This window comes from Varanus komodoensis, unplaced genomic scaffold (assembly GCF_004798865.1).
Source record: "Varanus komodoensis strain SLA01 unplaced genomic scaffold, ASM479886v1 scaffold51, whole genome shotgun sequence".
Taxonomy (NCBI): domain Eukaryota; kingdom Metazoa; phylum Chordata; class Lepidosauria; order Squamata; family Varanidae; genus Varanus; species Varanus komodoensis.
Genome location: NW_025336100.1, coordinates 2,386,635 through 2,399,652, shown reverse-complemented (window position 1 = coordinate 2,399,652; position 13,018 = coordinate 2,386,635). Strand labels below are relative to the sequence as shown.

Sequence of the window (13,018 nt, the reverse complement as noted above, 5' to 3'; positions counted from 1 at the left end):
AAATAAAGTTGAGAGAAGGGTAAAAAAAATGAAAAACTGTCCACTCCTTAAATATTCCAGATGGGCAATCACTTTTAAATGCATAAATCTAGTTGCTCCCCCTTGTAAAATGCTTTAGAATAGAACATAGTATTTCAAAAATGCATATTACATTTACATGACTAAGTTTTTAAAGCTTATGAATAAGGCTAGGATCAGTGGCTTCTTCTGGTATATGCAATTGCATGTATGGTTTTTAAAAATACAGAGAGGAATTTCCACCTAGCATTGTATGCCAAGGCCCTCTGGTGTGTTGCAGAGGATTTAGGGCACATGCTTAGATGCATAGTCAGTTCATGCCAAGGACTAGGCATTGGTTTATCAGGTCACACTGCCATTCACACAGGTGAAAACATAGCAAATGCCTCCAATGTAACTGTCCCTTGCAGGGAAATTCAGAGAAGCCTGCCTGAAGTGATCTCCTGTCCGAGGAAGCCATGGTAGCTTTCTAAGGAATCCTGTAACTCCCTGAGACACAGTTCAAAAAGTGCTGAGTTACAGCATCATTTACTGATACAGACAGAATAGTTTTTAGGGGAATCAATAGCATAACTTCCTATACTTCGGCGAATGGGGCGGCATAAAAATGTTTTAATAAATAAATAAAATAAATACTGAGATATCCTTCCCCACACATGCATTCCTTCCTTTTGTTTTGTTGTCTCCTCAAGTAAGCAACTGTTTAAAAAAACTTATTACTTGTTTTCCAGAGGCAAAAGTGAAATAAGTAAACATAACTCAAGTAGCAAGCTCTCACTCAGACTGCCTTCAGTTGTCTGAAGAAGACAGTCACTCATCTCCATGTGTAATCTACCTTTCTTTCAGCGCAAGGTTCTCAGTCATGCAACTTACCTGGTCCTGTTCTGGCTCCAGTTCGGGCTCAGGTTCTGAAGGACACTTGAAGGGATCTGACTCACTGATATTAATACTGAAAAGCAGAAGTAAACAAAGCCTTTCAAAGCTTGTTGGATAGAGAGGATTAGTAACCAAGAGATTAATACATACCAACAATTTCCTGGGGGAGGTTGCAAGTTAAACACTTATTCAAGAAAACCATTAGCGGTATATAAGAATCTAGTATATGTGGGAGAAGTACCATTGTGATTTATTTTTCTCTGTGCATGGAGACATTTCGGTTTGATTTTTATCAACAGCAGCATCCACATATTTGATCACTCCCCCCCCCCCACATTGCCTGAAGAGGTGTGGTCCAGAAAGAGTTTAAATATGTCATCCATCTGCCATTTTTGTAAATAAATCCAAGATCATCACCTACAAAACTAACCTCCATGGACTCAAAATGTAGGAAGTTCTAAATTAGTAAACTGAAACACCAGTAGCTCAGTCCTTACCACCAGGTGTCTCCCCACTATGGGAAAAATCTGGTGATTAAAGAGAAAAATGCAGCTGCCACCTTCCCCCTGTATCTAACTGCAGAAGCAGAAAGGAAGAACAGTGGGGGAGAACAGACTTAATGCTATTGCTACAGGTAAGATGTTCTGTTTTGTCCCTAATGTATTTACACCGGTACAAGAGATCTTGGAGGACATGAACAAGGGACCAAAAAAAAAAAATAAGCAGGAGTTATAGTTGTTTTCGAACATACTTCTTATATAAAGTTGCTTATTTCAACCAATGAACTGCAAAGAGTCCTGCTATAGTGCATTTCAACATTCACTTTTGAGGCTTATCTACGCTCCTGACTTCTTAGGAAACTGTAGTTCTCTGAATGGTGATTAGACATCTCTAACAGATAATTCTAAGGATGCTCAGTTCCTAAGATTCTTTGGGGAAAGTCATGATAATTAAAAAGATATAAAATCAGTATGATAACATTCTACAAAAGTGAACTCACCCTAGGCAAACTTAAACTGAACATGTTCATTCTATACCATTACTAATTTCCTTGTATATCATTAAAAAGACAATAACTGAGGGAGAGTATGTTTGTGTTTGATTTGCATTTTCAGATTGCACAAGCATTACAATGCAGTTCAATAATTTTTTCATTTCAACAGTTCTTGCTTTGGATGATTTTTTAACCCAAAATCTGTACAATTTTGAGTTCATAGAATCATAGAATTGTAGAATAGTAGAGTTCCACTGGTTTCACTGTCATGTTACTCTGACAGTGAGGAAACTTTTCCTGATATCTAGCCTGAATTTAGGTTGTCACAGCTTGCATTGACTATTCTGTGCCCTACACTTTGATATCAGCAAGAAGTGATCTTGACCTTCCTCTTTGTGACAGCCTTTGAGGTATTTATTGAATGATATCATGTCCCCCCTCAATCCTCTCTTCTCAAGGCTGAACATGCCCAGTTCTCTCAATCTCTCCCCATAGCACAGTGTTTCCAAACTCTGGATCATTTTTGTTGCCCTCCTCTGGACCCTTTCTAATTTTTTCTGCATCTTTCTTAAATCTTGGTACCCAGAACTGGACATAGTATTCCAGATGAGGTCTGACTAGTGAGGAGTATAGAACTACAACTTGTCGTGATTTGGAAGTAATACCTCTATTAATACATCTCAAAATAGCATTTGCCCTTTTGGTGGCTTGCATTGCATTGCATTGTTGAGCCTTGCATTGTTGGCTCATATTTAGCCTGTGGTCCACAATAACTCCATGGTCTTTTTTCTTTTTGAGTTCTGTTGAGCCACATAATCCCCCTCTTGTATCAATGGATTTGGTTTCTTCTTCCTAGGTGAAGGATTTGGCACTTGTCCCTGTGGAATCTCATTCCTTTGCTTTCAGCCCAGTATTCAAGTTTATCAAGATCCTCCTGGATCTTCATTCTGTCTTCTAGAGTGTTTGCTATTCCACCCAGCTTTGCATTGTCTGCAAATTTGATTATCTTTCCTTGTCATTAATCATTAATAAAGATGTTGAAGAACACTGAGACTAGGACTGAACCCTGAGTTAACTAGTTAACTCCCTCCAGTTTGAGAACTTGCCATTGACAAGCACTCTTTGTGTCCAATTTAGCATCCAACTTTGGAATCACCTAATAGTTTTCTACCTAGCCCATTTTTTGCTAATTTGCTTATCAGCATGCCATGGGTATGTTGAAACCTTTGCTAAATTCAAGTTAGATTATGTTCACAGTGTTTCCTCTGTCCATCTGGGAGATAAAATGAGATCAAATTAGTTTGGCAGGATTTATATTTGGTGAATCCATGTTGGCTTTTATTAAACACTACATTTTCTTTGAGGTGCTTGCATGATGAGTTTTAAATATTTTTGTTCTTCAGCAACATACTATTCCTCTCACAAGCTTTCTCCCTGTCACCATTATAATGGATGCCATCACCTTTAGTGCTTTATTTCTGTGGCTGCTAAGTGAGAGTTAAATCACTAGCAATTTGCAGAAAAACCATACAATTTGTTCTATAGCAATGAAGCATTAAAAGTCAAGTTTCTAAATGATGAACAAGGCTCCACTGAATTCACAAGGAAAAGTGTGGCAGCTGGGGAGGGTACTGCAACTTACCAAGTTGAAGACTGAGTTTCTGGTGGACCAGCACAGCAAAAAAATTTTCTCCAGCTTCCTGTAAAGCAGATGGTAGACAATTTCACAGAAATATACCTTACCCTTGAATCTCACCACTATGCTATTAAATAGCCCAGTGAGACATCAGTGTTTTTGATGGATACAGAATGCTGACTGAAGGGTGCGAATGCTGAAGAGATGCACTCCATGCTACAATATGTTGTTACAATTCCCAACATGTCAGTTCCAAAATGCCATCTTAACGGTAATTAATACAAACTTAAAGGTAATTAATACAGGCTGCCTCTTCCATCTTTCATGATCTCATGCCACACTGATCCAGAAATATATCACTTGGGAAGGCTATTTCCATTCTAGCATTATTTCCCTAGGGAAGTGCATAACTTGGTATAACATGAAACCATATAATCTGCCCAAAATTACACCATTGCAGAGATTACCATTGACATATGCAGACAAGGTTTAATTGCTGACAGGATTTCCCAGATCTGACACCTGCTTTCAGTATCCCTAGACCACATGGAACAAAAATATTTTTTATCTTTTTTTTTCCCCTTTCTCCTGAAAAGAACCAAGCAGCTTTATATAGTGCTCCTCTTTTCCATTTTATTCTCACAATCCTGAGAGCAAACGACTAGCCCAAGGTTACTCAGTGAGCTTCATGGCCAGCTGGAGACTGGTACCTGGATTTCCCAAGGCCCAGTTCAATATTCTAACCACCACACCACACTGATTCTCTTAAATTGGTTCCTTCAGCAGGTTTAAGTTTATTTCCCTCTCCAATGAATATAAAGAAAGTTCAAATCAAAGCATCAGGAATTAGGGAAAGGTAGTGCTCTCCTCACTTTTATCCTCTTAATAGTCCTCTGTGGCAGGTTAGCCTGTGAAGCAATGACTGCTAGGTCCAGGGAGATCTGGAGAGTTCCATAGCCGAGCAGGGATTTCAACCTGGGTGTCCATAATCTTATTTCAACACTATAACCACTAGCTTTCTCTTTCTCCCCCCCTCCTTTTTGGTGGCAAGAATGGTATTGCTTCTGAACATGGAATCCAAAATCCACAGTTGGGCACTATCTTTACAAGAAGCAGACAAAATTCCACAAAAATGCTAAAGCTCTTGAATTCTTCAGAATTATTTATTAAAGCAAGGTTGTAAAAAAAAAAATTGTTTCCCTTTCCCCAGCCTTTTTGTTCGCTCTAGCCTGATGAAGAGTTCTGCAGGAATGGAGAACATTTGGATGTAGTCTGGGTTGGTCCTAATAAACATATTGGCCAATTGTGGATTTTGGATCTTTTTTCATGGATCACGACACAGCTTGTTTGCTTTCTTCCCCCCTGAATTATCTTCTCTTCCTCTCCCCGCATAACCAATCAGATATTCATAGAAGGCTTTTCCCACACTACTGCTCACCTTTATTCTTCCCCATGTTTTCAGCACCCGGTCTAGCCCCGCATGTAGCTGGTAACAGAGCAGCAGCCAAAGGGTGCTGGTGGCTGTCTTCCCCCTGGGCCCGACACTGAGCACCTCCAACATTCTGCCAGCTCCGCCAAGGACAAGTCTGCACGACAGCGGGCGAGACGTCACCGAGGGGCTTTTTGACGTCACCCAATCAGAATTCTGTCGTTGGTCCTGCTGTCTCCTTCCTCTGGGCCTGGGTCTTCTTCCCCTATGAGGAGGACGAACAAGAAAGGAGCTGCCTCGAGTTTCTGTTCATCTAGTTCCGGCAAAATGACAACTTCGCCGAAGAAAGCGTTTAGCCGAATTCACTACTGCTTCTGTGCAATTGGGAAAGACAATGTTCATAAGCTGTGGGGAGCCTAGCAAACAAAAAAGAAGCAACTGGTGTGTGGAAACAGCCACTCCGAGTCTGGGATTGGAGCAAGACTTGACCAGCTTTAAAGGCTCTCACTGTTGCATTCCATTCACGTATAGCCTCGCTTACGCTGCCATCTCCTGCCTGTTTAAACGGAAGAAAATGCGCCCACTGCCAGCGTTCTAGGAATTGTATGCTGGCTGGGGAATGCTGGGAATTGTACGCCTTTTTTAATCTTAACTTGCATAGGATTGCATCCAAGTTTAAAATAATAACCATATGTCGAAAGAAACTGTGTGCTAGCTGAGAAAGGGAAGGAAAGACACAGCTTTGTGACATCAGCGCACTCTTTCTCAGACGCAGGGTGACAGCGCAGCTTAATTTAGGCGTACTTCGCTTCCGCCTCAGCATCTGCTTGAAAAAACAGGTCTCACGCAAATCGGTCCTTTCAGACCTTAACGGAGGAATTTCCGAACACGTTTGAGTACTAGTATCTTGGAAATCAACTTCTGTCCCTTGTGTTCGGAGTAGCAATGACGCACTGTGCAATCGAGGAAACGCAACTTTTTTTTTTAACATTTACGCCGAAATTGCAGGGACACAAAACTACGGCACTGGCGAAGTGACGGGGCAGGGAGAGAGAGGCAAATTTCTTTATTTGCGCTGTGCAAGCCCGTAGGCGGGCGACGGAAAGGGCTAATCCTAGTCAAAGTGATTTATTGCAATTAAGTTTTTAAAAGAAGCAGGAAAAGCACACGTTACTGAGTAAAAGTCTGTTAAGTTGCTGCTGCTTACCAAGTTACATACAAGACGAAATTCAATAAAAACTCATTACGATGATGAAGTACAGTGGGTCTTAGTCACAATTGTTTGTTAGATTGCACGCAATTTGCAACCAAGGCATTCTGCCTTTAAAAACACTTGCTCATTATTTAATAGGCTAAAAGTGCTTCTGCAATTATTCTGCAATTATCACAACCACTCAAGCCAAAAGAGTTGAAAGATGCAGACAACAAACAATGGAACCGATCTGTGACTGACTGCAGTTTTTCCCAATCTATGCTGTCTCTTCACTGAAGGTCACACAGGCGAGAGCAAAGAGTGCAGATCACCGACTCAAGGGCTCCCGTTTGACCCCTGCCAACAATGTGAGCGTCCAAATAACCCAAGCAAGCAAAAGCTCCAAGTTTGGACAGCACACGAAACGCCCAGGGATAGAGCAGCTGGGAGTTGTTTAAACAGCCATTGCCAGAAGGAGTTAAGCAAAAAGAGCCCAAGGCAGAGTGTAGCAACCCACTCAGACTGAAATCCCACGCATAATATCACATACCGTGATCACAATGTTGGTTTTGTTATTTAATGCACCACCTTTCTAACAAGGACCCTCAGCGGGCGTACAATTTTAAAATATTATATATGTTTAAACAAGGGTGGGGGAGTCCTACAACTCACAGCATGCATCAGCCAGTATGGCTGGATGAAGGGATGCTTGAACTTGTAGGATGTTTTCCTGTCTAAACTTGTATAGGATTGTGCCTTTATTTATTTATTTAAAACATTTCTATGCCACCCCCATCGCAACAAAGCCTCGGGGCGGCTCACAAAGAATACATAAATAATAACAATACAACAATTTTTTAAAAAATTGTTTAAAAACCCCTGGTGCATTCTCAGCTAAAAATTTAAAATTCTATTAATTAAATAATTTAACAATTAAAATAAGTTTTAAATAAAAAGGTCTTAGCCTGGCGCCGAAAAACAAATAACGACGGCGCCAGGCAGACTTCTCTGGGGAGCGCATTCCATAGATGGGGCGCCACCGCAGAGAAAGCCCTCCTCCGGGTACTCACCCTCCTAATATTCACAGGGCATCTAAACAAATTTTATAAAAATCAGAACAAAAATCTCTCAGGTAGACTAGGTCTCTTCAAGAGGTCCTGGCATGCAATTCCTCACTTCTGCTTTCTCTGCAGGACTTCAATATCCCCGCAGAGAGCTAGCAGAACACATTTTCCCTGCCTAAGGTACAGCAGCAGTGTCCCCCGCTGCTCCTGATAAGATGTATAATACAAAAAGCCAAACAAATTACTGACACATGGAGCAGAAAATCTCACAAACATCTCCCCGAATTCCTGGCACGGGGGAGAGTTACAGTTTGCTGCCATTTCAAGACACCTAAAATCTATTCCCTGCAGCAGCCATATCACACTGCCTAATGGTAGACCTAGCCCTGATGTGTGGAAGGGCTTCCCAAACTGTTCTCTGAGGTCAAGTGGTGGTCATTTCAGGCAGTTATAACAGAAGCTGCTCTTATTAGTGCTTGTCTAAGATGTTTTCATGATCACAGAGCTGAAAGGCACTTAAAAATAAGTCATTGGCAAACTGAACTGCCCATAATAACTTTCATTCTGATAAAGTTTAAAAGTTATTTGGGATAAACATTCTTATTGAGAATACTCCAAGATATTACTTTGAAACTTGGGATGGCTAATGGAAATGTACTCAGCTCCATAACTGAGAGTGTGTTGCTAGTAAGAAAATAGCATTGGTCACATTCCACTAATTTTTTTCACTGTTAAATTGTATAGTCTACCGTTCTTCAGAGTATTTTAAATGAATACATGTTTAGCATTAGGAATCTCCTGGTTTGCCAACCTAAGCCCCTTTTGGTGACTATACTTTGTACTCTCATGTTTAGAGATAGCCCAGATCATAAGATCATAATTTGAATTTTAGGTTTGGGCAGTGAGGCTACATGTTCATGCACTCGGGTGGATGAGGTTTGGTGCATGTTGGAAGGAAGTAGGGCAAGCCTGATTCCCCACTATCATTTTAATTCAAACATTTAGCATGTTTAACGGTGGTTTAAAATGTTATTTTTTTCTGTTAATTTATAGTATGCTTTTGTTAAAACAAGACAAAGGGTGTTAGAAAGAGGTGTGAGGAAGTAGTCATGTCATTTTTATAGTAAAACATAAAAAACCAATTTCTAAGTTTGCTAAAATTCTATAAAAACCACAAATGACACTGATTTCACTGGTCCACAAATTTTGGGAAATTATCAGCCTTTGAGATAAAATGTGCTAATTCTTACATATTTTGATTACTTGAATTAGAAAACAGGCAGTAAAGGTGCTGGTTGGCTAAGGTTTTCAAGATATTTCACAATAAAGATTTATACACAGATGAGTATATTTGCCTACAAGGGAGGGAGGTGTCTGATGATCATGATGCCTTGTAACTTCTCAACAAAGTACGATAGAACAATGAAAATGGTACCACATGGAAATGTATAAATTTATCTTCACTTTGAGACTAAAGGTTATTACCTAACTGTAATTTATTGTTCTTTTATTGCAAGGTCCATTTGTCTTGGTCAGATCTACGCATCACACAGGTACATCTGGTGGCTTGTGGAAGTGCCATTGCCTAACATTTCCAAGGAACAGTTGCGTGATATTTTCCCTCAGAAGCCAAGATGCCTCGCAACTGTGTAAGCAATGCAGATAACTTCTGCTACATTTGTGGCAAGGTTACATTTGCATCTCAAAAGTGCAGTATGACATGACAGCAGTGGTAAAAAAAGGCATACCACCTATATTTTGGATGCAAAATAGGGGATCAGGACAAGAGTTGGGCCCCTCATTATTGTTGCATTACGTGTGCAACTTATCTGCATCATTGGCTAAACTAGAAGAAACAGTCCTTGTCTTTCACAGTCCCAATGGTGTGGAGGGAACCCACCAATCATAGTTGGAGTTGGGAACAGCAAGGCAGATGATTATGAAAACACGTGGAAAATTTGCTTAGGTCCTATAAAGCACTTGGTGCAAATATGTCACTGAAAATTCACTTCTTACACTCACATTTAGACTATTTCCCTTTGAACTGTGGGGCAGTGAGTGATGAACACGGGGAGAGATTCCACCAGGATATTGCAGGCATGGAGAAAAGATGCCAAGGGAAATGGAATCCGTCCATGCTTGCCGATTACTGCTGGAATCTCTCCGGGGATGATCCTACTGCAGTTCACAAGAAAAAAGCCAAAAAACACAGTTTAGATATTGAATAAAGACGGAGCCTTGTCAGTTAATCTGATGTTAGAGTTTATCAGTTTTTCATGCAAAATGCATGAAAGTGTTACATGAATTAATGAATGGAAAGTTCAATAAAAAGATTACTTTACAATGACTGGTGTGGCACCATTCTCATTGCTAAATCACATTTTGCAGAAAAGTTATGGAGCATAATTGCACATCCCCCTCATAATTTTGAATTATTTTGATGCAATTTTTACCTGAAGCTGTATCTTGGAAGCTGGAGCCAATTAATACTCAGGACTTAATATTCCTTTATTAGTGACCCAAATCTGGCAAAATTGAGCTACTTTCTTTTTCGAGGCTTTCTCCTTGTAGACCAGTGTTTTCACTGAGTCTAGAAGTATGCATTGTATAGGTTTATTGATGTAATGAAATTGTAGTCCTTGGCATTGCAAAGTCATTGCTCTTCTAGTTTAAGCCCTGAATTGAATTAAAACAATGGTTCTATACTCATATTGTGGGTGTTTCTGTATTAGGCATTTAGTGTCAAATTACCATGATATGTTCACTTTTACAGAGCATTTGTGACTGAAATAAACGGTCCTTGATCCAGTAAAGAGGAGACTATCAGGTTTCCCAGGAAAGCCCCTAGCAAAGAGAGACTGAATGCCAGATCTGGCTTTAAACACAATATTTATTCTATGATATAAAGAATACAAAAGTATAAGAATACAAATTTAGCAATCATCAGCAACAATATCAAGAGAGGCCTCATTCACACTCGCGGTCATCCAATACTCACACACAACCAATGAACCCTTCTTCAGCAGTGATCAAGCGGTGGCAAGGACTGTGGGTGCCCAGTTGCAATGCTATCCTGGCACACATGGGAGCTGGAAAGCCCAGGCATTTTATACCTCACCTAGTCCAAACTGGTTCAAACAGTGAGCTCATCTGGGCAAAAACAGACACAGGATGTACTGGTCTTCCCTTATCTTGGAAAAACATGTTCACCACATTCCATTCTCTCTCTGGATGCTACATGGTGGGCTTATCTTATCTAATATGTTCCATTCTCGAACCACTCCTGGCTTTCAGTTTTGCTGTGCAAAAATACCTCAGTTCTGATCAGTCCCATCATGCTCCTTGATTCTCCATTTTCTTCTGGGTCTCTTAGGCCTTCAGGAACCCATGCACACTGTAACACATTCCCATATGATATCATCCATTCAAGGTCATCTTGTATTTTCCCTACAGTTCTTGCATTCCCCCACCCACCCTGAAACTTATACTAAAATGCCAACCTTTTAAAGAAATGCAGTAATTCAATGTCTGTAGTGCAAATGGCAACTACATGTTGGGGATTACATGAACAGAGCTGGCTGGAGCTGGGGGTCAGACTAGATGAACTAGAGGCCCCTTCTGATTCACTTTGTTTCTATGTGGGCAGTGACTGGGCAGGCAAAATGACACCTGATAATAACCTTTGAAGTAAAAGTTATTTTCTCACTCCCTTTTAAAGGGTTGATACTTTAATTCGTACTGCAACACTTCCAGTTATTTAAAATAAATATAGCATTATAGCACCCTAATACCAGACTGCTATTTAAAGAAATTAAAACCTTTCTGGTCATTGCCAATGTGTTTGCATCATGGTATTATACTACTATAATACTTTTTCTCTCAAAACCAAAATATACACAGATGTTTTCTGTTAAATAAAAGACTGATGAAAAAATTAAAATGGCTCCTACTTCAATGGCTATGGTAAATGTGTGTTGAGCTTCAAATGGCCAAAAGAGAGGCCTATTGACAGAGAAACATGACCCGGGGGAGAATGTAGTTCATGCAAGATCTTGCCCCTCAGCACTGTTCCAGCTACCAGGTGAATCCAACAGACTACTTCTGCCTCCACCAGTTATTTTCCACCCCGCTGCTTGAGCATCAGCAACTTAATGCTTCTGGGGAAACCTGAAACAAGCATTTGAGAGCTTTTCTTAGGAAGTGCTAAATTTCTTCTGGGTAAATGGTCCCACTTGTGCAACACAGTCAGTGAGATTCACTGTTTAGCAAAGGAATTAGTGGGAAAGGGTTGGTAGGTGGGTAAGCACCCCATTGTCCAGCATTGGGACATTTTTCAGACATGCATCACACAAACTTCCAAGTCAGAAAATTGCCTTTAATTTAGCAGGCTCTCAGGAGATTAAAATCTCTACTAAAAGATTCTGTATAGAAATGTAGCAGTTGTTTCAATGTACTTCAGAGCTGTGTTCGGAATTGTAGTGTTGTATCCTCCATTTGCCTCTTATAATCTTGATCGAATGTTTCATTTTGAGCCACAGTAAAGTAATTCTTCCAGTCTCCAACAATTCCTAGAAAGTGAAAGAATGTGAATCAGACCCTAGATGGCTTTCTGGAAGATAAAGGGTGAAGAGCACAAGAATTCGTGCTATAACCAGTACTTTTTTTGTCATAGAACACACTGGAACGGAGTTCCAGCACCTTTTTTCAACAGGTTTTCCAAGTTTTAAAAGTAACTTTTGAAAATGTGATGTTTGGTCCACGTGGATTCGAATTGCCCTCTTGAGCGTAGCAGGTTGGCGGCAAAATCATTAAAATGGTGCATGCGGGCTGCTTGTGTGTCTAATCCAATGCATGCGTACTTCGTCCGCACTGGTTGTGATGGTGCTGCTCAGCTTGTGGCGCTGCTCAGCTTGTGATTGGCTGTGTGGTCACGTGCTTACTGTGGGCAGCAACTGTTATGTTTTGTTTGTTGGGAAAATTTGGATGAATCCTGTCTGAAAAGCATTACTTTTTTGTGTGCCTTTGCACTGTGGGATCGAATCTTGTCTTCCTTCTCAAAACCAAGCTGTCACTGTTACAAATGGAATTCCCCCACTCCTTTCTCTCACCTTTAGCTGTGGGCTACAGTAGACAGGCCATTCAGTCCAAATATACATTGTAAATAGTCATTGTTGGAATTCAGTTTACAAGGAAGTATCTTTTGATAGCTCAGAGGCTCCATGTGCCCTGGCCAATTCAGAATGTCTAGAGTCTAGATAGGAGTCTTGAGCTTATCATGCATAGTTTCTCAGTAGCTTGAATTTACATGTCCAAGCAGACCTGGAGATGGGTTCAAGCTACTGAACTAAAGTGTCAATACAGGCAATTAGAAATATTGTAATCTCATTGTTACTGTGTGATTGACTGACATTTCTTTATCTGTTCTGTATGTGATGACCTCAGAATCTTATCTCTACATTCTGTCATCGATTGCCCTGTACCTGTATGTGACTGGGAGTGTATAAAAACTTTCTAGTTGTGTTGAAGCTTTGCAGCAGAGTTCATCTCTGCCTGCCCAGTAATGCATGCATTATCGTGAGAGTACCGCGGGAACCTTGGGGTAAATACAATAAAGCCTCAGATGAGCTGGACGCTTGGTCTTTCCCACGAACCCGAGTTTTATTCCCTCTTCACAAATTGAGATTCTGGGATTCTGACACGTTACACAACTGATGTGTGTGGGTGTGTGTACTGTAATTGACTACGTGTGAAAGGTAAATAATTTCATGAGTTCTGGCACCTTTTTTCTTACAAAAAAAGCACTGGCTAT

General features: G+C 40.4%; 2 protein-coding genes across 14 annotated transcripts in view; both read right to left on the bottom strand.

Moving 5' to 3' along the window:
• The window catches only part of LOC123031867 (protein P200-like), a 77,632-nt gene extending 67,341 nt beyond the window's left edge, over nt 1-10,291 (bottom strand). For all 8 annotated transcript variants that reach the window (XR_006416403.1, XR_006416405.1, XR_006416402.1 and 5 more), the window contains exons 1-4: nt 10,208-10,291; nt 4,963-5,218; nt 3,531-3,588; nt 892-967 (exon numbers count right to left, since the gene is read on the bottom strand). Coding sequence is in view for 4 of the 8 variants with exons in the window: in XM_044447278.1 (XP_044303213.1) it covers nt 892-967; nt 3,531-3,588; nt 4,963-4,978 (150 nt within the window). In the remaining 4 variants the exon portion in view is untranslated. The remainder of the gene's footprint in view (nt 1-891; nt 968-3,530; nt 3,589-4,962; nt 5,219-10,207) is intronic.
• Nucleotides 10,082-13,018, bottom strand: part of LOC123031870 (sulfotransferase family cytosolic 1B member 1-like) — a 39,407-nt gene continuing 36,470 nt past the window's right edge. For 5 of the 6 annotated variants that reach the window (XM_044447285.1, XM_044447287.1, XM_044447284.1 and 2 more), the window contains one exon: nt 11,564-11,777. In XM_044447285.1, the coding sequence (XP_044303220.1) occupies nt 11,665-11,777 (113 nt within the window). In that variant the 3' untranslated portion in view covers nt 11,564-11,664. Of the gene's footprint in view, nt 11,778-13,018 lie in introns of all 6 variants that reach the window. The other variant, XM_044447282.1, reaches the window with a different exon arrangement.